General features: G+C 32.5%; 1 protein-coding gene across 2 annotated transcripts; it reads left to right on the top strand.

Annotated features, from left to right (window-relative positions):
• Positions 1-1,916: 1,916 nt before the first annotated feature.
• On the top strand, positions 1,917-20,937 carry LOC110104927 (the record flags this gene model as incomplete). Of its 2 annotated transcripts, none has more annotated exon segments than XM_028695290.1 (11): positions 1,917-2,385; positions 2,506-2,590; positions 4,469-4,568; positions 4,723-4,807; positions 15,418-15,492; positions 15,642-15,745; positions 16,737-16,845; positions 17,060-17,439; positions 20,451-20,532; positions 20,630-20,806; positions 20,884-20,937. In XM_028695290.1, coding segments are annotated over 11 exon segments (1,377 nt in total), but the record flags the coding sequence as incomplete, so codon positions are not given.
• Between the last annotated feature and the right edge of the window lie 1,061 nt (positions 20,938-21,998).

The following is a 21,998-nucleotide window of genomic DNA, read 5'->3' as shown; positions in this document are numbered from 1 at the left end:
TTGATTGATCTTTTACTATTTTGATTTGTGTGCAATCATAACTAGTTAAATTTTCAATTATGTAGCTCTTGAGTACAACCATGTACACTAGTACATCCATTTATTTTGATGAAGTGAAAGAAATTTTGTGGATGGGTTTATTTTTAGTATTTGAATATTTTAATTGTTTTGTTGTACATAGCTTTATTTGAAATGAAATTGGAAGAGGTTGTGAACATTCCAAAAGTTAATATTGGGAATTGTCTGTCATAGCTCAACACAATGAGATCTATCTTGATTGGGTCGGGCTGTGATAGGAGAAGTCATTAGCGCTTAGGTTAAAATAACAAATCAATCAAATAAAAATTGAAAAAGTCCATTTATATTTATCTAAGTCTATATCTAAAATAGAATCTAAAAATTACAGCTGTAAAAAAACAAAAGATCTTATAGATGTGAACAAAAAATTATAGATCTAACCTAACAAAGTTTATTAAAAAAAAAGGACATTACAATCAATAGATAATGAGAAATTTTTTGGAAATTATTTTAAAATTTTAAATTGGGTCCCTTTTTTTAAAAATTTCTAGCTCTGACACTGATTTATAACATTACAATGAGGAAATTCCCAAGTTATTTGGAACTAAATAATTTGAAGTTTTTAATATGCTCCAAAACATTTTTCTTAAAACAAATTGTTTATGATGTCAATAACATTTTTTAATAAATAATATTAAATAAATCATATACATATTTTATTATTTATGTACGATAAAATTTAATTATCTATTAAAAATAAATAATCTAAGCTTATATATATATTTAAAACATGAATTTAATATATACTTTATACCTATATATTATTTATAGGTATAGTTTATGTCACAACATATAATAAAATTTAATAATAATTTATATTAAATTTATAAATTCATATGTAAGCTAAAATTTTATTAAATTTAAAAATTAAATATGTATAAATTTAAAACTGCGCAAGATATGATAATTCTATTATTTAAAATTTTTAAAATAATTTTTATATTTATTATGTCATCTGGTTCAACTATTATTTGATCCCGATAGAACAATTGAATCTTGAATCTCACATTCTTTCGGTTACATGTCCAGTTTGATTTTCATAATATTAATTCGTAAGTCTAAAAAAACAAATATGATTTGATTTTAGAGAAATTTTTATTTTAACTTCAAAAAAATTAGTAAAAATTATATTTTACTGTAGCAAGTCGTCTGTTTAATGGAGGACTTGCTACGGGAGAGCTGATTGAATTATGCTTAATCAGCGTTCAGTTGCCCAAATAATTATTAGGTCCGGACACCTGACGTAGTTCTACATTCTGACGCCAATAATATGTCGCCACGTGCTCTTACTTTTTACTGCGTGGCCTGACGACCCGACCTAGACCGAAACCCGGCATTGCTTTGTTTGGGAATTGCTAAGCATTGCTCGGTATTGTTCGGTATTGCTAGGTATTGCTTGATAATAATAAGAAATATCGCTTATTCAAGATCAATACCTAACAATGCGAGCAATACTGATCAATACCTAGCAAAACCGGGGTATTGCTAGGTATTGCTCGGTATTGTTAGGTATTGAACTTTAACGGAGTGATATTTATCATTATTGCTGATCAATACTAAGCAATACACAAATCAGCCAAATACATAGCAATACCAGGTCCGGGTCGTCGGGCCGCGAGGTAAAGAGTAAGAGCACGTGACGACATGTTATTAGCGTCCGAATGTAAAGCTACGTCAGGTGTCCGAATATAATAATCATTCGTTTAAGTGACTATTTTACGTACGTGTAATTTTTTTTTATATACTTAATTATAGAATTAAAAATTTAATCGTATATATATATATATTAAAAAATTGCACAATTTTTTGTTTATTTTTTTTCTCTCGGTATTTTTCTTCTTCAAAATCTACATAGTCACGAGACACTAGGAGTCGGGCGCGGGATCGTGTCAGAGGTACGCGGGTACGGGCGTGCGGCTTCCGGGAGGAACGGCGCGCAGACGCGCGGGCGGCGGGACGAGTTCAGGCCGTTCTGCGGGCTTCAGGGTCGCAATTGGGAGCGGGTCGAGCGTCAGGTCTAGCGCGACGCCGGCAGGGAGCGCGGGAGTGCTGCGCGCGGAACGGGAGGCCGGGTCGGACGTCGGGAGCGGGTCGCGTTCGCGCGGCTGCGGGGAGGGAGAAATTATTACGTGCGGAGTCCCGAGCTACGTCGTCAATTCCTTCAATTAATTCCTTCAGGACATGGAAGCAATTCCTTCAAATTATCAGGCTGCCACTTTAGTTGCTGTTCCATCATATCCCAATTCCTTAGTGTGGTCGAAGGAGAACTTGGTGGCTATTTCTTCGGAGCATCTCATCACTATTCTGGTGAGGCAATTATCTAATGATGAAAAACCATTATCATATAGTTGATGAAATATATGTCGTGGAAGTAGTTTTTTTTTTAATATTTTCATTTTATTGGGTTATTTGTTTTCCATCTTTCAGAATCCAGCTTCACTTTCTAGTGCTCGGGCAATGATCACACTTCGCCAGAACAAACCTTTCCGTATAGGTTTGGTGGAAAGAAATGGTAAATAGCAAGTTTTTACCCTCTACATGTACATATAATTGAATATACGTGAATTCAAGGGGACATATTTTCTTCCTAGCTTGAATGCATTTTATACTAGAAAGTGGAAACATGCATTGGTGTATTCATGTATATGGAAATTTCTTTATGTTTAAATGCACAATTTTTTGGAGGATATTGGTTGGGTGATGCTAACCGGGGCATAAATCTAACTAAGGTTAAAACATTGAGTAATTATTGTTGATTTTGGTATGAATCCAATATTATTGGGGTTTTAATCCTTAAGCAGTAAAAACATAAGTGATGTGCACAATCATGCCTTTGTATCATGCTCGTAAATGGTACTATGGCACTCCTTGACTTGATGTGTTGATCCTGGTGTGACAAACCATAGCACACTTTCCAAGTAATTGATATGCTCACATGTTTATATGTGAAGATTACATGATTTGTTAATGCCATGGATGTCAAAGTTAATAAAGTGCCACCCAAAATTGAAAGATTTTGGCTTGTTTCAGATCTGTCTTATATGAGGCCGATTTTTAAGTCACTTAAATTGAAACCTTTACTCTGATTGGTTCTATCTTGCAAAAATGTTTTGACGCTCTTTCAAATTTAATTGACATTCATATTGAGTTGGGGTAAACATGAATTCAATATGAGTTCCTGACCACTACCACTTGATATGAATTCAACCTAATTCAATTTTGGGTGGTCAGATGTAGTGAGAAGGATAATGGATTGGAGAGAAGACTAAAAATATTGATAGTTTATGATTTAAACTTTGATATTCTTGTAGAAGTCATACTAGAAATGTATGTGTGATTATAGATAAGAGTTTAAATGATAATGTTATAAAAATTGATATAATTGGAGACACAATTATTGCTTTGAAGATTATTATTGATACTTAGATTATTAATATTATAAGTGCTTATGCTGTCCTCAAGTATGTTTGACATGTGTTTAAAATTAAAATTTTAAAATGACCTAGAAGAATTTATGCAAAAGATACATCTCGCCGAAAGAATATTTATTGGAGGGGATTTAAATCGACATGTTGGTAGAGAGGTAGATGATTTTAAAAGCATTCATGGTGGCTATGACTTTTAAGCGTTTAATGAAGGTGTTAAGACCATATTGGATTTTTCTCTAGCTTATAATTTTATAATTCCTTATTTAAGAAATGATTGATTATTTTTCTTATAAGAATGAAATAAAAAACTCATATTGATTATTTTTTTATAAGAAAGATAGATCGTTTAGATTGCAAAGATTGTAAAGTTATTCTGAGTAAAAGCTTATGTAGCCATCATCGCTTATTAGTTTTGGACTTTAAGTTGAAGGGTCATAAGATAAAAAATAAAGTAAATAATTGTTATAGGATTAGATGGGGCATTTAAAGAATATTAACAAAAATATTTTTGAGAGTAAAATTCTAGATCTTAAGATTTTATTTATACACGAGGAAGCTAATATTATGTGGGAAAAGTTGCTAGTTATATTAAGAATGTTGCAAAGGATGTGCTTGAATTTTTAGTAGAAAAAACTCCTTATAATAAAAATAATTAGTTATGAAATCAAAATGTGTAAGAAAAGATTAAAAAATAAGAATCTTTGTTATAATAATTGGTTTAGATGTAAAAATTATAAAATTGGGAAATATATAAAGAGGCTCATAAGGTGTCTAAAAAAGCAATATGCGATGCAAAGATTTTAGCTTTTAATGATTTATATAATAAATTATATTCTAAAGAGGGAATCATTGGATTATATCTAGTACTTTAATTTTGTATAATTGTTGGCACACCTTTGCATAGGAGCTGATATATGTGATGGGCGTCATTTATCATTTTTTCTGTTTAAATTTTTTTGCAGATTTTACCCCCTGTTTACAACCTATTTGTTTGTCAAGGGACACTCTTCCATGTGCTCGGTCAATTTCTTGGTCTCCTCCAGGACTTGCACCAAACTCGGGGTTTGAAATTGCTAGATCTTTTGATATAGATGCTACTTTTGTTGTATTTTTGTAGCATAAAAGTAACATGCTACTTAATGTTTACTGTAGTTGAGTAGAGATTGCACTTTAGAAACATGTTACTTACTAATTTTTCTTATTGTTATGAATACAGATGTTTTCTTGCTGTCTGCACCTCTGATGGCCGTGTAAAGCTTTATCGAGCACCATATTGTGAGTACAGCTCCGAATGGATTGAGGTATGCAGGTAAAAAAAGCCCATTTGTGCAGTTTTATTGTTCAGTATGCATTTGCTTATAAAGCTCTGTTCAACATAAGAATGAAGTGATCAGCTGATTTTCAGTTTTTGAATAGTATGCATTATTTGCTTTTCATTTATGTTGTCTTGCTAATGTTATTGCAGGCTCCTAAATAATATAGACATAATCCTATGGGAGCTTAAATGTCTGTCATTGTGGTGATAGCTATGCACCCTCCATGCATCCTCCAACTTTATTTTGAGTGTTGATTGGTGGAAAATATTGGTAGATACTGACCAGTATCACTTTTCCTAGATAATTTTTTTTTTCCGATCATAATGATGGAGTGGCTGCTAGTAAGAATGCGTCAAGGGGCTTAGGGGCTGCTTTGCATGTGAAGGATTGGATAATTGGTATAAATCTGTTGGAAATATCGAGAAGATTAGTGGATCTTGGATGAAAATATACCTAAGAGAACGGAATATATTTGTTTCATACAAAATTTTGAAACTCTTAGAGTAGTCATTACAATAACTCAAAGAAGGGGTTTTATGTTGGCCGAAGTTTTCAAGGGGAGTTAAGTGGATTGCATTAATTAGAAGTTTGGTTTAAGAGGAATAGAATGACATAAAATATTATGTAATGGCCTTTGCACTAATGGCATAATAACAGATGAGTCCAAAAGGAAGAGAAGACATAAATACCTTATACAACTTGAGGAAAGGCTATACATATTAGCATGCAACAACTTTTAATTTCAAATCTAGTATAATATATGTCGGAATGTCAATAATGATTATGAAGATTTATGGACTCCATCAACCCTCCTAGGATGAGAGGATCTTTTCTATATCGAGTTTAAGTCTATGATTCCTTTATAAGGTTTGGGGTTCTCAAACTAAGTTTTTCACTTGTCATCCATGCATTATATGTTGGTGAATTTTAGACTAATGAACTAGATGTCAATCAGTTACTGAAGTGTAATATTATCAATCTCTATTTAATCAATTTCATGTTGCCTAGGGACCGATGGTAAGAGGCATTTTCACAGTTGGAATGAACGCGAACATTACAACTAAAGTAACACCCCACCCATAAGTAATACCCAAGACCCAATTACATTCCGATACTACAAAAGATCTTCCACATTATAAGTAGGATTAGCTTGATTATTGGGTGGTGAATCATACATATAACATTAGGATCAAGCTTAATAATTTATAAAATTGAGAATTCCAAGCATTTAAGTGATGGGTTGTCATGCCACACACAGACCTATTCTTATCTTACAACATAGGACACAATACAAGAATTCAACAATTGATATAATATTAATGTTTCACGTAATTATGTTCTATATTGAAAAATAAAGCTTCACAACATATAATGAAGCAAAAGCTGTCTAATATTTCATTGATAATTTATATTTACATAGCAACCAACAACCGCAAACATTCATAAAAACAAATATCTTACATACCTCTGATTAGCGCTTAACATTAAACTTTACACAACAAAACATAAGGCAGTTTTTAAACTTGTTTCAACTCAACCTCATCTTTATTCTTCTCCTTTCTTATAAAAGAATCAGAATGCTCAGATTTAGAAATATATGTAGCTCTAAGACATGATTCAAATGTTCAAAAGATGTAATTAGCATATAAGTGTAATGACTATATGTAATCAATTTATGTTTGCTTTATGATACATCATTAATATGCATAAATTGTATGAACGAGATGTATCTAAAGTCCATTTAATATTAATATACTCATTTGAATAAAAAAGGTAAAATACACATCATGATACTACAAGGAAAGTAATATCATGTCAATTGTTGTAAATCTTTAATCTTGGATTTAATCTCATACACCATTCATTTAATTGAACATCTTTCCTTTTACATTTTATATCATCTATATTGCATGAGAACATGTAATGTTAATATGTCTAGGTCTAGGTTATTTGTAGCCCATAGGCTTCATCATATTGAGGTCGCATTGCCTCCATAACCTGTAGGTTTCCTCATAGTTGTTGCCTTCTTTGTACCGAGGTTGCATTGTCCCTCATGCCTATCGCCTTAACATGACATTTTCTTTGGTATATCAGATTTTGATAATACTTCGTCAATTACACTTATTATATATAAATTTAAAATAACGAGTATACAATGCATTTACAAGAGAAAGCCTCCACAGATCACTTTCCTTTTATTTAATGGTATAACATCAGCAAAATATAGATTTTTCTAGCACATTTGATAATTTGTGATTCCATTCATTCCCTCATGCCTATCGCCTTAACATGACATTTTCTTGTTCTGATGCTTAAAAGAATACGTGTTGGTTTCTCCATCATGAACAGTTTTCCTGTCAAACTGCCATGGTCGGCCTAACAGGAGATGACAAGCATCCATCGATACTACATCACACCACACTTGATCCACAATATTCCCAATAGAAAAATTAACAAGACAGCGTTTTGTTACCCGGACTTCATTCTCCCTTTGGATCCAGGAGAGTGCGTATGGCTTGGAATGATTCTTGGTGGGGAATGCCAACTTTTCAACCATAGTAGTAGACACTACATTCTCACAACTCCCGCTGTCAATGATCATTTGACAGACCTTCTCGCCTACTGTGCATCTGGTTTGAAAAATACGATGTTATTGACACGTATCTTCCTTCTGAGAGCTGAGCAACCTACGAAGAACAAGTAAACTTCCCTCGTCTACGGTTATGATAGTAGTCTCGGTGTCCAACGATTTAGGAATGTTCTCCGATTCAGGCTCACACACCATTTCTTGATCGGGATCAACTTCCTCCATGAGTGTAATAATTCTACTATTTGGACACCCTGAGGCAATATGTCCAAAACCTTGACACTTGAAACATTTTCTTGGAGCCAAGCCATTCGTTCCAGGAAATTTCGGTACTCCATTAGAAGGTTTGTTGGCATCCTTACTTCCTGGTGCCACTCCTACAGATTTTCCATCTGTCTTCTTGAAATGGTTCCTATCCATTCCATCTTCTGGAGCTACCGTTTTCCCACGAATCCACCTATTAGGACGCAGCTGTTTTCCCACTTTAATGGAAAGATTAAAGACATCCTGCAATGTCCAATACGGTTGTAATTGGACTACATTGGAAATTGGGGTATGTAATCCCTTCAAGAATCGAGCAATAGTATTCTCCTCTGGCTCGGATAAATCACATTGAAGGGATAATTGTTCAAACTCGGCAATGTATTCTTCGACCGATAGTTGATTTTGCTGCAACCAATGGAGTTTTAGAAACAATTCTTGTCGGTATCTTTTTGGCAGATATTTTCGCTGAAGCTCCTTCTTCATTTTTGTGATTTTACTACGTCCTTCACGATCTCTACATCGTTTCAAGTTTTCCCACCATAGTGAGGCACTCTTCTTCAATTTAATGGCAACGATCTTGACTATCTGATATGGTGGAATTTCTTTAAAATCTATGATTCTTTCTATGGTGTAGATCCAGTTTACAAACTCATCAGGATCCAATCGACCATCAAACTCAGGGAGATCGATCTTCACTCCGCCATCGTCCCTGTGATGCCTCATACGACCAGGCACGGCTCTTCTTTCTTCTTCTTCAATGTGGGAATCTTGATGGAACGGATTCACCTCTTCTTCCTCTTCTTGAACATCTTGATCTAGCTCTCGCTGTTCGAATCGTGCCAACCTTTGCTGGAGCTGCTGAATTTCTCTTTGTAAATCTTCAATGATCACATCTCGTCGGTCGCTGCGGGTTCTTGCAAGGCGGCATCTTCGCCGGCTCTGATACCAATTTGACACCGGCTAGGTGATCGAAAGATGAAAGTTCGTCAATCTTGGAGAAGGCAAATCCAATTACCTTCTTAATCGAACTCCAACTGAAGTTCTCTGCCTTCCCGTCGGGTTCTGGCCACCACCTGCACTAGTTACAGTATACAACAAAACTCAAATAAAAGAGTCAAAGTAATTTTGAGTCCAAAAGAAATATGTCCCGCCTTTATTTTCTTAAGGCTTTATAGCCCTGTGTTTCAAAACAGAGAAGAGAAAACATATTAGGCTATACATGAGGCTATACGAACAGAAGAAAACAACTAGCTAGAAAAATAGAGCACACTTCGGTGTCACCTTTCTTAACATAAGTCAAATTTAATACATCTCTTTCCTAACCTGATCATCGGAAGTCCGCCGTTTTATGTGACCAAACAATCTAAAGCGACTCTCTTTAACCTTATCTTCCACTGGAGCTACTCCATCCTTTTCATGTTTTGTATTAATGAACAGTAAAACAATTTTTTTATTTTAGGAAATTTATTCAAATGAGATTTAATTCAATAGCTTTCACACCTTTGCAAATTAGCATATACTTTTATACATCAATCAATTTGCTTCATTTGACGAGTAGAACATAATGACATGTTTTTTCGATGATTTTTTTGGAAGTTGATATTTTAAGTATATTTGAGTTAAAAGAAACTTGGCATGTACTGTAAGGAAATTTGAATATTACATGGGCGGAATTTTAAGGGCTAATATGTGCTAAGATATAATCACTCTATCATATTTCTTGAAGCTCGTATACCTTCTATAATTTTAATCTTCTATATTTCTCATAGTTTGTTTCCTAGCATCCTGATGCAATCTTAGTACTGATTAAAATATATAAAATAATCATAATATGCATACATTAGTATATCAATGAGTTTTTATCCACGAAATTCAGATGGAGTTTTGCCATTGTCTTTTTAATTAAACTATTAAAAGCAAATTCAGCAAAAGATAGGATCAAAACCGGATTTCCCAAACTATTCCTAACTAATTATCTTAGAAAATTTCATAGGATTTGATATATCGGCTAAATCAGTGGTGGGTCCACACTATTTGTAATGGTACAATTGTGCTTCTTGAATTATTGGGGAATGCTGCTTACAAGGCAGTCCCTAATTTCATCCTTGGCTCTCTATTTACTAAGAAGTTCATAACTATGTGGCTCGCCTCTTTCTTTCTTAAATAATTTATTTAGCATCTTTAGTAGTTATCTTGTTGCAAGCAATTTTTTAATTTGAATGGAGTTGATAAACTTTTTGAAAGAGAGTTAAAACAACTAGAGATGTTATAGAGAAAGAGTGTTTTTTAGGAATGAATCATGAAAAGTTGTTTGTGGGATAAGATGGATGATATTTGGATGAGTGGTTGTGTGGTTATATCAATTGAGAGAATGTATTAAATGAGGATAAGATTGAGTTGATTATGTCATACCTATTGTTGTCAATTATAATCAATTTCCAATATCTTGATGTGTTTGTGCAAAACATTATGAAAATATTGATGTTAAAACAATCATTTAAAATGACTTGAAGTCTTATAATTTTTTTTCTAAATAAATAATTAAAAGCTCCTCTCCATGGCTTTAAGAATTATATGCAGATTTAAGATGAGAATAAAGTCGGTAGAAATATGATTACAGTTTGAATCGGAGGCTCGAATCAATGAGGTGGGAATCGACAATTGGATGAATTTCACAAATTCTTTCAATTTAAACTCTATACTCAAATAAAGTAAACATACAAACTTTATCGAAAGAGGCACTAAATAATAATTTCCAATTTAAACTTACAAATAAAGTAGTTCATGCATATATGTTAGATGAAACTCTTCTTTTGTACACGTAACACTTTCGATCAACCATTTACTCGAGTTGAGATTTATTGAAATATTCGATTTAATGGATTGAGTTTGCAATGTTAAACTCAGTGGTCAATTATAGTTATGTATTATAAATTTTATTTAATAATCTAAATATGAGTACTATTAATCATTGATTTATATAACATTTTTTAGTATTTCTATTGTTTAATCTTTAACTTTTTAAAAATTCATTTATTTTAGGAGCACAATCTAAATTTTGTACTAATGGAGGTGCAATCATTTCCAATTGTTTTCATTTTTTCATTCATAGGCATGTTGCGTCTCTAACCAGTTCCATAAGGGGTAAACTTCTGCATTTGCATGCATACTCCTTTTTCATTTCGATACTTTTCATTTCATGTCATAATTCATTCTTTTTCCTTTTTTTACATATACTTACCAATCTCAATATGAAGTTATCACATTTATATGTACTATATTGTAACAAATTCATTTGGTGTTTCTAAATTTAATGTAAAGCATCATTTATTAGGATTAACTATTATACATGTAAGATAATGTAAATAATGTATTAATAAATGCACAGAATAAAAATTAAATTGTAAGTGCTATAATATATAATGTAATGACCCACTTCACTTCTTTTTGTGAGTTGAAACTTTTCAAATATCTTGAGTTCTTTAATGATCCTCCTTAGTATGCTACCTAATGATCAAGGACATAATTACATTAATCTATGCTGCTATTTTAAAATTATATTTACAATAAATTTCTAATTAAATTTTCTTTAACATATTTAACTTTTACCTAAACTTTTCCCGAGAGCACTTGCTTTCTTCCACTATTTTTCCTTGGCTATACAACTCAATTATTCCAATGTTTAAAATTATGTTAATTGCATTAAGTACTATAAATATTAATCATGAAGAATTCGATCGTCATCAAGACTAGGCTGAACACATCAGATATCATAAAAAAATAATGTCAAATGAATCAAACGTCGTCAAAGACAACTTCGAATATCTCTAGATTATTAAGTGATATTTGTATTATAAGTGTTTATACTCCTCAAGTAGGTCTGAATATGAGTTCAAAATTAAAATTTTGGAATGAATTTGAAAAATTAATACAAAAGATACCTCTTGAAGAAAGAGTTTTTATTGTAGGAGATTTAAATGAATATGTTGGTAGAGAGGTAGATGATTTTAAAAGCATTCATGGTGGTCATGGTTTTGGAATGACAAATTAAGGTGGTAAGACCATATTAGATTTTTCTTTAGCTTACGATTTATTAATAGCGAATATCTTATTTAAGAAAAGAGATGAGCATCTAATCACTTATAAAAATGGATATAGTAAAATGCAGATTGATTATTTTCTTATATGAAAATTAGATCGTTTAGATTGTAAAGTTATTCCGCGTGAAAATTTATGTATCCAACATCAATTATTAGTTTTGGACTTTAAGTTAAAGGGGCATAAAATAAAAAAAATAAAGTAAAATGATTTTCTAGGATTAGATGGGGGCATTTAAAGAATCTTAATAAAAAAATTTTTGAGAGTAAGATTTTAGATCTTAAGATTTTTTGTCTGTGCATAAGGATACTAATATTATGTGCGAAAAGTGGCTAGTGATATTAAGAATATATTGCAAAAGATGTGCTTGGATTTTCGAATGGAAAAACTCATAATAATAAAAATAGTTGGTGGTGAAATCCAAATGTGTAAGAAAAGATAAACAATAAGAAAATTTGTTATAAAAATTGATTTAGATGTAAAATTCTGATAATTGGGAAAGCTATAAAGAGGCTCGTAAGGAATCTAAGAAAGATATTTGCGATGCAAAGAGCTTAGTTTTTAATGATTTATATAATATATTAGATACTAAGGAGGGAGAAATATATATGTATAAGTTAGCCAAGCAAAGAGATGAGAGTAGTAAAGATTTAGTTCAAGTGAAGTGTATTAAGGATGGAGATAAAAAAATACTTTTCTTATAAGATGATATTCAACAAAGGTGAATGAGATATTTTCTAAACTTTTAATGAAGATTGTGAAAATACGATTGACTTTAGTGACTTTAGCACCCTAAATGAAAATAAAGATTTTTGTTTTTATTAGTGTATTAGTAAAACCGAAGTTAGAGAGGTTTTAAAGAAAATGAAGTATGAAAAAGCTGTTGGACCTGATGATATTCTAATAGATATGTGGAAATGCTTAGGAGATGAAGGAATTTTTTGACTTACTAAACTTTTTAATACCTTTTTAAAGACTAAAAAGATGATAGATCAGTGGAGAATGAGTGTGTTAATTCCTATTTTTAAAAATAAAGGCGATGCACAGGAGTGTGCGAATTATAGAGGAATTAAGTTAATGTGTCATACTTTAAAACTATGGGAGCGCGTTATGGAGCGTAGGCTGCGGCGTGATACTAATGTTTCTCAAAATCAATTTGGATTCATGCCGGGTAGGTCTACTATGGAAGTCATACATTTATTGAGAGGTTTAATGGAGAAATATAGAGAGAATAAGGAGGATCTACATATGATTTTATTGATTTAGAAAAAAAAACATATGATAAAGTTCTAAGAGAAGTGTTATGGAGAGTTCTTGAAAAGAAAGAAGTTAATAACGCATATATTCAAATCATTAAAGATATGTATGCATGAGCTATTACTTGTGTTCAAACACAAGGTGGTTTGACCTAGTATTTTCCTATTTCGGTTGGATTACATCAAGGATCAGCCTTAAGTCCATATCTTTTTTGCTTTAGTCATGGATGTTCTCACTAGATACTTGCAAGAGGATGTACCTTGGTGTATGCTTTTTGCTGATGATATTCTTCATGTTGATAAGACTAGAGATGGAGTTGAAGGTAAACTTGAATTATGAAGGTCAACCGTAGAGTTTAAAGGTTTTCGCTTGATTAGATTTAAAACTGAATATATGGGGTGTAATTTTAGTAGTAATATACCTAGTGAGGGGATTGTGACTTTGGGCGATCAAGTTATTAATAAGAGTACACGTTTTAGATATCTTGGATCTACTATGGTGAAATAGATGGGGATATTATCGGCATAATTCAAGTTGGTTGGTAGAAGTGGATGAATGCATGGGCTTGTTGTGCGATAGAAAAGTCCTCCTCAAACTTAAGGGAAAATTCTATAAGATGGTGGTGAGACCTGCAATGCTTTATGGTGCCGAATATTGGCCATTAAAAGAGAAGCATAATACTAAATTAAGTGTTGCAGAGATGAGGATTCTTAGGTGGATGAGTGACTTTACCCTTAGAGATAAGGTACAAAATGAGCGTATACGTGAAAAGGTTGGAGTAGCTCCAATGGAAGATAAGATTAGAGAGAGTTACCTTAGATGGTTTGGTCACATTAAACGGAGGCCTTCTGATGACCCAATTAGGAAAGTTGAGGCATTAGATTTGACTTATGTTAAGAAAGGTAGAGGTAGACCTAAAAAGACTTGATTAGAAAATATTAGAAATGATCTTTCTCTATTAGATTTAAAAGAGAATTTGACTTTTAACAGGGCACAATGGCGAAAAAGGATTCATGTAGCCAACCCCACATAGTGGGACAAAGGCTTGATGTTGTTGTTGTTGTTGTATTGTTTGTTATATTATATTCAAAATGATTGAAATGATTTTTTAAATATCTTGCATTGATTACCTCTAATTTCCTTCCTCCTTGATGGGTTGAGATTGTACAAATCACTGTTTATTTTTCTTCTTCTCTGTTGAACAAAAGGGTTATTCAGTCAAAATGGAAATCATGAATTTCTTCCTTATGTTGAACAAAAAATCACTTACTCTTCCTCTATACAAATTTCTCCTCTTCTTCCCTCTGATTCAACTGCTAGAAATCTTCTCTTTCTTTCCTGAACATGATTCAATTGAATAACTCAAATTTCCTTTTGTTTCTAACCAAAACTGCCGATCTCTTACAATGGCAACCTCTGAAGTGGGTTGGACTTGAATGCAAAATAGATGAACGAACTTCTATCCCTTGTCGAACAAAACTTCATGAACTTTTTATCTTCTCCTCCTTCCTATCGATTGAGCACAATTTTTTGTGGAATGCAAAATCCCCACAAACTCTTCTTCCTCAAGTGAACAAATGCACACACACTCTGCATTAGCCTTTTCGAAATGAATCAAATTCAGTCTTCAACTCACAAATGGAGTCACGTCTCTTCACCCCTAGAGCCATCCTTGTGACCCCTTGCTCGGTTCGCCCCCCCTCACTCGTGTTGCCGTTATCGTTCGCGTGCTTTGCTCGCTCTAAGTATTACGTCACATGGGTTCTATCATACTCGGAGAGTTCTCTTGCAGTGCTCTTCTCCTTTCATGTGTGATATTTTGAAGCCTTTTCAAGGTTCTAAATATTCTATTACATGAATCATAAAGACTTTAGGACCAAATTCTAAGTCACCTTTTCATTTGTTGATGGCACAAAATTAGCAATTGAACCTTTCTCCTCTTATTTGCATAGACCAAAATTAGGCAAATGCACATCCCTTTTTGAACACCTAAAGTTCAAAGGATTTTCCTCGAAGTTGCAACTTCTTTTCTCCTTCTATGACTAAAAAATTGTATAAAATTCCTCCATTCACTTAGCCTAAATTATGTGATGTGTATCTCTTTCTTTGAACACCAAATGCTCAAAGAAATCCCTTCAATTTGCAACCTATAAGTTGCACATTGCTCAAGTTGAAAAGTAAACTTGGGTACTTTTTGGAATTTAAAGCACTACTCTTAAAATGTGCAATTCATTTGTGCGAGGAACTTGTCTATTATATTATTAGTACCAAACGCAATTCATAATGGAACGGTGAAGAAGATTTAAAGAGCCGATCCTAAATTAGTTGAATATTTCTGCTTCTGTTGCTATTGTTGTTGTTGTTGATAATCTATTTTTGGTTCTTGTAGGTGATGGATATCTCTGACCTTTTGTTTGATCATATCACTAATATCAATTTCAACGAGTGGAATGACTTGCCTTTGGTCAGTCAAAGTGTGAGTTATTTGTTTAGTTTCTTCCTGTTATTATTATTTTTTTCTCTTATTGTTTTTAGCATGTTAAATTTTTTTTTTGTTAAAAATGTGTGAGTTTTTTGTTTGGTCACCCTCTTCCCTCCCCTGTTTTTTTAAAGGTAAAAGCCCGTAGCAGTAAGCTTAGTAGATCAATTAATGGGTTTACAGATTCTGCTTGTGGCAAGTCTTCCAGAGGTAGAAAGAGAAAGAGGCCAAGTTGCAAGTAAATTTGCTGACCTAATGATCTCCTATTGGTTGCTTCACCTTTATTTTTTTACTGCGACATAAATTTCTGTTTTTAGAATTTTGTAATGTAGAAGGTTCCTTATGAATTGCATTACCAACGTTCTTTCCCTTACATTTTTTTAGATAAGAAGATGATATTGAGCAAATACAAAAAAATACTTTTTCTTTTTCTTATAACATTGAAATGTTGCTTGCATATAATGAGGTCTGATTTATTCTATCATGTAAAATATAATATAAATAAAAAGAAGGGAAGTTATTATTTTGTGTATAGTGAATGAGGAAAGATCTGCATCATCATTATCTCATACAGCCATACTTGTGTATTTTGAGTTGCAACAAGGGGAATACCTGACAAAGAAGCGTGCTCATGACTTAATTTTGTGGCATGTATTTTTCAAAATAGTTCTTTAGGAATACCATTTGTTATTTTTTTTTGTTGGAATTTGTAGCATGAACTTTGAGGAATGTTTTTTTGTTGCAATTTTGGCCCCTTAGATGAAGTTATTAATATGGTTTCATCTATTTTTGACTAATTTATACTTGAGTTTAATTCAAGCAGAAATATACTGATTATCTTCTGCAATGAGTTATATTGGCAAGTGCAAAGTGTTCAAAATATTATCCAAAATTTGTGTTTGTAATTTGAATTTATCGCATGTAACATTGCATGTTCTCTTGCTATGATTGTAAATTAGTTAACCATGGACAAACAAGTATCATAGCTCCAAATTGTGAAGATTCTTTTCTATTTTTAAGGGAAAGTGCGTGATTTTTTTCATACGGTTACCAAAAAAAAAAAAAAAACAGACTTGTTTCCTTGTTTAGGAATGTTCTGAAGTTGTTGGCATGGCTTTTTTGAGAATTTTACCCTTTTAATATTACATTTTTATTTTTGCATTGAGATGCTTAGTTTTAATTATTTCCATTTGTCTTTATTTCCTGGAATTTGTATTGTATCTTTGCAGCATTGAGGACATGCATGCTGATTCTATAGGAGAAGCAGCGCTGCAGAAATCAAATCTAGATATTATTAGCCTGGGCACATGTTATGGCAGGGATGGGATTACTTTCGAGGTGAAGGCGATTGGACGATTCGTAGCACTATTTAAAAATATCTAAAATTTTATGCCTTGTCTTCAAGAAACATCTTATTGATTTGTTCAAGTATTTTCTACTCATACTTTGTTTCTTGATAAATATTTATGTGTATTACTGACTTCCTGGGCATGTATTATAACTGCATCAGTGTATGGGAACATTAATTCCTGTTTGTTTGACCATTTTGCAGGATATTGAGGCAAACCCTGAGAATGGCGATAGGAATAGCATACATCGTAGCTCTAAATTACCCTATATCACTGCCCAACAATATGCTTCTCGTAGTGCAGTATTATCATCCCTGGTTGTTTCCTGGTCCCCAGTATTGCAATCTTCTGAAACGTGCTGTGCTATACTTTCTGCTGGTGCAAAATCGGGTGCAGTTTCTTTTTGGAGGATTTGTGAGCCCCAATACTTTACTATAAAGCATGGAAACATTCCTGTGAATGCAATGCTCATTGGTCTTATTCAGGCTCATAATTCATGGATCACTGCAATTTGTTTTGCCATTTCTGCTGCTAGTTCTTTAAAGTCTCAGCTGTTCTTGGCCACTGGCTGTTCCGATGGAAGGTAAAGCTGTCAATAAATATTGATGAATTTTTGTTACATTATTATTTTTTATTTTTTATCTGTTATTTTGCACAACACGGCTTTTGTCAAGTCCGCCATTGATGAGAAAAGTAGAGGATTGTGTTAGGTAGTTGATAGCTAGCATAAAATTCTTGAATAATCATGGCATAAATTATTTAATGCATTGTGTTAATGTTAGGGTGTTCCCCAAAAGTGATGCGCTATATGTCCTGAATACAACGAGAAGTTTGTAAGGGTCGCTGCACTGGCGCCCAAGTGTAATGTTAAATAAGTAAGGGTTCCTACAACATGTACTAATGTGGGCAAAGAAGATAGTCCATGAAACTAGAATTAGGACATAAACTTGAAATATAAGTCCACTTATAGGCAAATTAATGAAATTAATAGATAATATGATTCATTAAAAGATAAATATTCTATGTATTCAGGGAACTAAAAAGATGTTATGTTGGAGAGAAGATTAAGGAGATTGATAGTTTAGGATTTAAACTATTATATTCAGGTATGAGTCGTACTAAAAATGATGTAGACGTGATTATAAAGAAGAGTTTGAAGGATAATGTTATAGAAATGAATAGAATTGGAGATAAAATTATAGCTTTAACAATTGTTGTTGATGTTAAAATTATTAATATTATAAGTGCTTATGCTCCTAAAATATGTTTGTATTTGTGTTCAAAAATTAAAATTTTGGAATGACTTAAAAAATTAATACAAAAGATTTCATTGGAGGAAATTTAAATGACATGTTGATAGAGTGATAAAAGATTTTAAGAGCATTCGTGGTGGTTATGGGTTTAAAGCGACTAATGAAGATGGTAGGACGATATTAGATTTTTCTCTAGTTTATGATTTTGTAATTGCTAGTACCTTATTTAAGAAAAGAGATGAGCATTTCATTACTTATAAGAATTTGTATAATAAAATTCAGATTGATTATTTTATTAAGATTGTAAATTCAGATTTATTATTTTGGGTAAATGTTTATGTACCCAATATTGCTTATCAGTATATGAAAATAAAGTAAAATATTATTTTAGGATTAGATCACGGCATGTAAAAGCACTAATAAAAATATTTTTGAGCATACGATTCAAGATCTTAAGATTTTGACTGTGCATGAGGAAGCTAATATTATGTGGGAAAAAGTAGCTAGTAATATACTAATATTAAGAATTTTGCAAAGGAAGTGCTTAGAATATCAAAATAAAAAATCCTAATTATAAAAATAGCTGGCGGTGGAATCAAAATGTGTAAAAAAAGATAAAAAATAAGAAACTTTATTATAAAAATTAGTTTAGATGTAAAAGCTCAAAAAATTGAGAAAGATATAATGTGACCCATTAGCCGTTTAAGAAAGCAATATGCGATGTAAAAAATTTAGCTTTTAATGATTTATATAATATATTTGATACTAAAATGTTGAATATTGTATGTATAAGTTAGCCAAACAAAGAAATAATAGAAGAATTTTGTTCAAGTGAAATACTTTTATTATAAGAGGATATTAAACAAAGGTGGTGTGAGCTCTGAAAATTTGCGCCTTTGCTTTGACATGCTTATGTTTTGTCGACGGGGAGAGTTTTAATCAGTTTAGGTTCCGGGATAAAATTTCAGAAGGCATGCTAGATTTTGATAAGACACTACCTAGAGATTTCACCCTCATTTGATAGGACTTTATAATTTAGGATCTAGTTTCCCATATGCAAAAGCCACTATAGTTAATCATCCCTCCCGATAATGAGAGAACATTTTCGATTAAAATTAGTCGTTATATGGGTCGCAATAATAATAATAATAATAATAATAATAATATATTTGTTTAATTTTAGGGTTTGAATTGGATTTTGGATTTTGAAATTTATCACAATTTACTCAAAGCGGATGGTTAGGGAACAATGACTGGCCTGATCAAGATTCTATGGTTTCATCATCCCGGGCTATCATGATCGTTAATTGTTGAAGGATATAACTTCTCTTGAAAATCTTCAAGTTTCCCACTTGATCAAGGAGCAGATTGATTATCAAGAAAACAAGGAGCAGATTGTTTCTTCTACCTGACTGAACCCCTTTTAATAATTATGAAATTTCATCAGATTTCTCTATACGTTGAGTAAATAGCTGTCGAAAGTACACAGTTCAAACTAGAAATGAAAAAAATCTAGGAATCTTGTTAGCAACACTAAATGTCAGGAATCCACGTAGAACCCACTTACCGTTGAAGACCAGAAATCTTGCTAGGTACTAGGATTGGGAAACAAAAGGATATTCACCTGATAAATGTGGACTAATATAACCATCCATTGTCAAGGAAACAAACTTTGTTGCATATATGACAGAAACAAAGAATCCAGGAGAAATCAATTGAACTTTAGGTCAACTTTCATCTGCATAAACCCACTCTCAATAGGATATTCACCTGGTAAATGTGGACTAATTTAACCATCCATTGCCAGCTTTAAAACTCTGTTTTATTTTCTATCAAATTGCATTATTGATACATTCAATTTGTATAGAGGCTATCTATCATCTGGCATTCTTGTCTTGGAATTTTTCTGTAGATAAGGTTAGTGCTTCTTTAGCAATCTAATTCTTTTGAATAGTAGTTTTGCAGAATCTCTGAATATTGTTTCATTTTCCATTTAATTTCTAATATTTGATGAAAGTTTTCATTGGGCGTGTGGCCAGTGGTATTTCCCATCAGCAGGGAAGTTTGGGCTTTTAATCCTGTAAAAAAAAAAGAATGAAAAAAGATGCAAGCTTCTATTTGGAGGAAAACTTGTTGCTGTGACTTTTTTTGGTCCATTTCAGCGACCAAGTCATAGGTTTTGTAAATTATGATCTGACCAATGTGTCTTCATTACTATTAGAATCAAGCTCTATAGTTTGATTATTACATTAGCACGAGTTGCTAGTTTTCTTATCTTTCCTATTTCCCAAATCAATTCTGTTAATAATATACCAATGGTGAAATGGTCTTTGATTGCCAGTGTGAAGATTTGGTCCGGCAATGTTGAAGGATTCCTATCGGCAGCAGAGTTTAAGAATGATTGCTTTTTATTATTAGCAGAGGTATCATTTTCATGATCAGAGATTTTTTATTCATTTCACGTAACATTTAACTTGCATATTTTGATATCTAATCTCACTCCCACTCCTTGCACTGTAGGTGACAACTGCAACATCTGTTCCTGTTTCGACAATTGCTTTGGTTATTTCAGCTAAATCTCCAGAGCAAGTTTTTTTAGCTGTAGGAAGAGGAGCTGGACAGTTGGAAGTGTGGATCTATGATATATTAAGCAAGAAACTTCGTTTTGTTGCTGACTATAATGCACACGAACAAGTGGTATGTTTACAGTTGTTAGGAGTCTGTTCAAATTTTTTTAAATTTTTAATGCTGATATATTTGTGATATTCTCATAGGTAACTGGTTTGGCTTGGGCTTTTGATGGTTGTTGCTTGTATAGTTGTAGTCAGGTATGAAACTCTTAGAAATTTGAAGTTCTCAGTTTCAAAAATATAAGATTGTTTAGTTTTCTTATATTTCATCTGATGGTTATTTTCTATTATATGTATCGACTCTTTTTCAAATTTATTCTCAAACGATAGTCTAGTTTTCTTCCTACGTGGATATCTTATCAGTTTTTCATTACATGTTAAGTAATTGTGTTCATTTGGATTTGCTCTTATTTGTTTATTATTATTATTATTACTATTATTATTTTTATTGAGATGAACATTTGGTGGTAGCTTGATTGGCCTTGCCCAATGCCATGGCATTGCATTGAGAGGTTGGACCAACTCATGTTGAAAGAGCATGTGATGGGTGTCATGACTTTGCCATAAGGCTTCAATTAATGAGTCAGAAATTGACCGTTGGATTGATATTTAAAATTCGTTCATTAACATTTAGTAATAATAAACTATTTCCAACATATTGAAACAACAACAACAACATCAAGCCTTTATCCCATTACTTGGGGTCGGCTACATGAATTCTTTTTCTCCATTGTGTCCTATTAAAAGTCAAATTCTTGTTTAATTTTAAATTTTTAATAGAGAAAGATCATTTCTAATATTTTCTAACCAAGTCTTTTTAGGCCTGCCTCTACCTTTCTTAACATAAGTCAAATCTAATATCTCTACTTTCCTAATCGGATCATCGGAGGCCGTAGTTTTAAGTGATCAAACCATCTAAGACGACTCTCTCTAATCTTATCTTCTACTGGAGCTACTCCAACCTTTTCACGTATATGCTCATTTCGTATCTTATCTCTAAGGGTAAAGCCACTCATCCACCTGAGCATCCTCATCTTTGCCACACTTAACTTAGTATCATGCTTCTCTTTTAATGACCAACATTCGGCACCATAAAGCATTGCAGGCCTCACCACCATCTTATAGAAATTTCCCTTAAGTTTGAGGTGTACTTTTTTATCACACAACAAGCCCAATGCATTCTTCCACTTAAACCATCCAACTTGAATTCTGTTGATAATATCCCCATCTATTTCACCATCACTCTGAACAATAGATGG

This window comes from Dendrobium catenatum, unplaced genomic scaffold, assembly GCF_001605985.2.
Source record: "Dendrobium catenatum unplaced genomic scaffold, ASM160598v2 fragScaff_scaffold_621, whole genome shotgun sequence".
In the NCBI taxonomy this organism is placed as follows: domain Eukaryota; kingdom Viridiplantae; phylum Streptophyta; class Magnoliopsida; order Asparagales; family Orchidaceae; genus Dendrobium; species Dendrobium catenatum.
The sequence above is the reverse complement of the archived record's forward strand: the minus strand, read 5'-3'. Positions and strand labels throughout refer to the sequence as shown.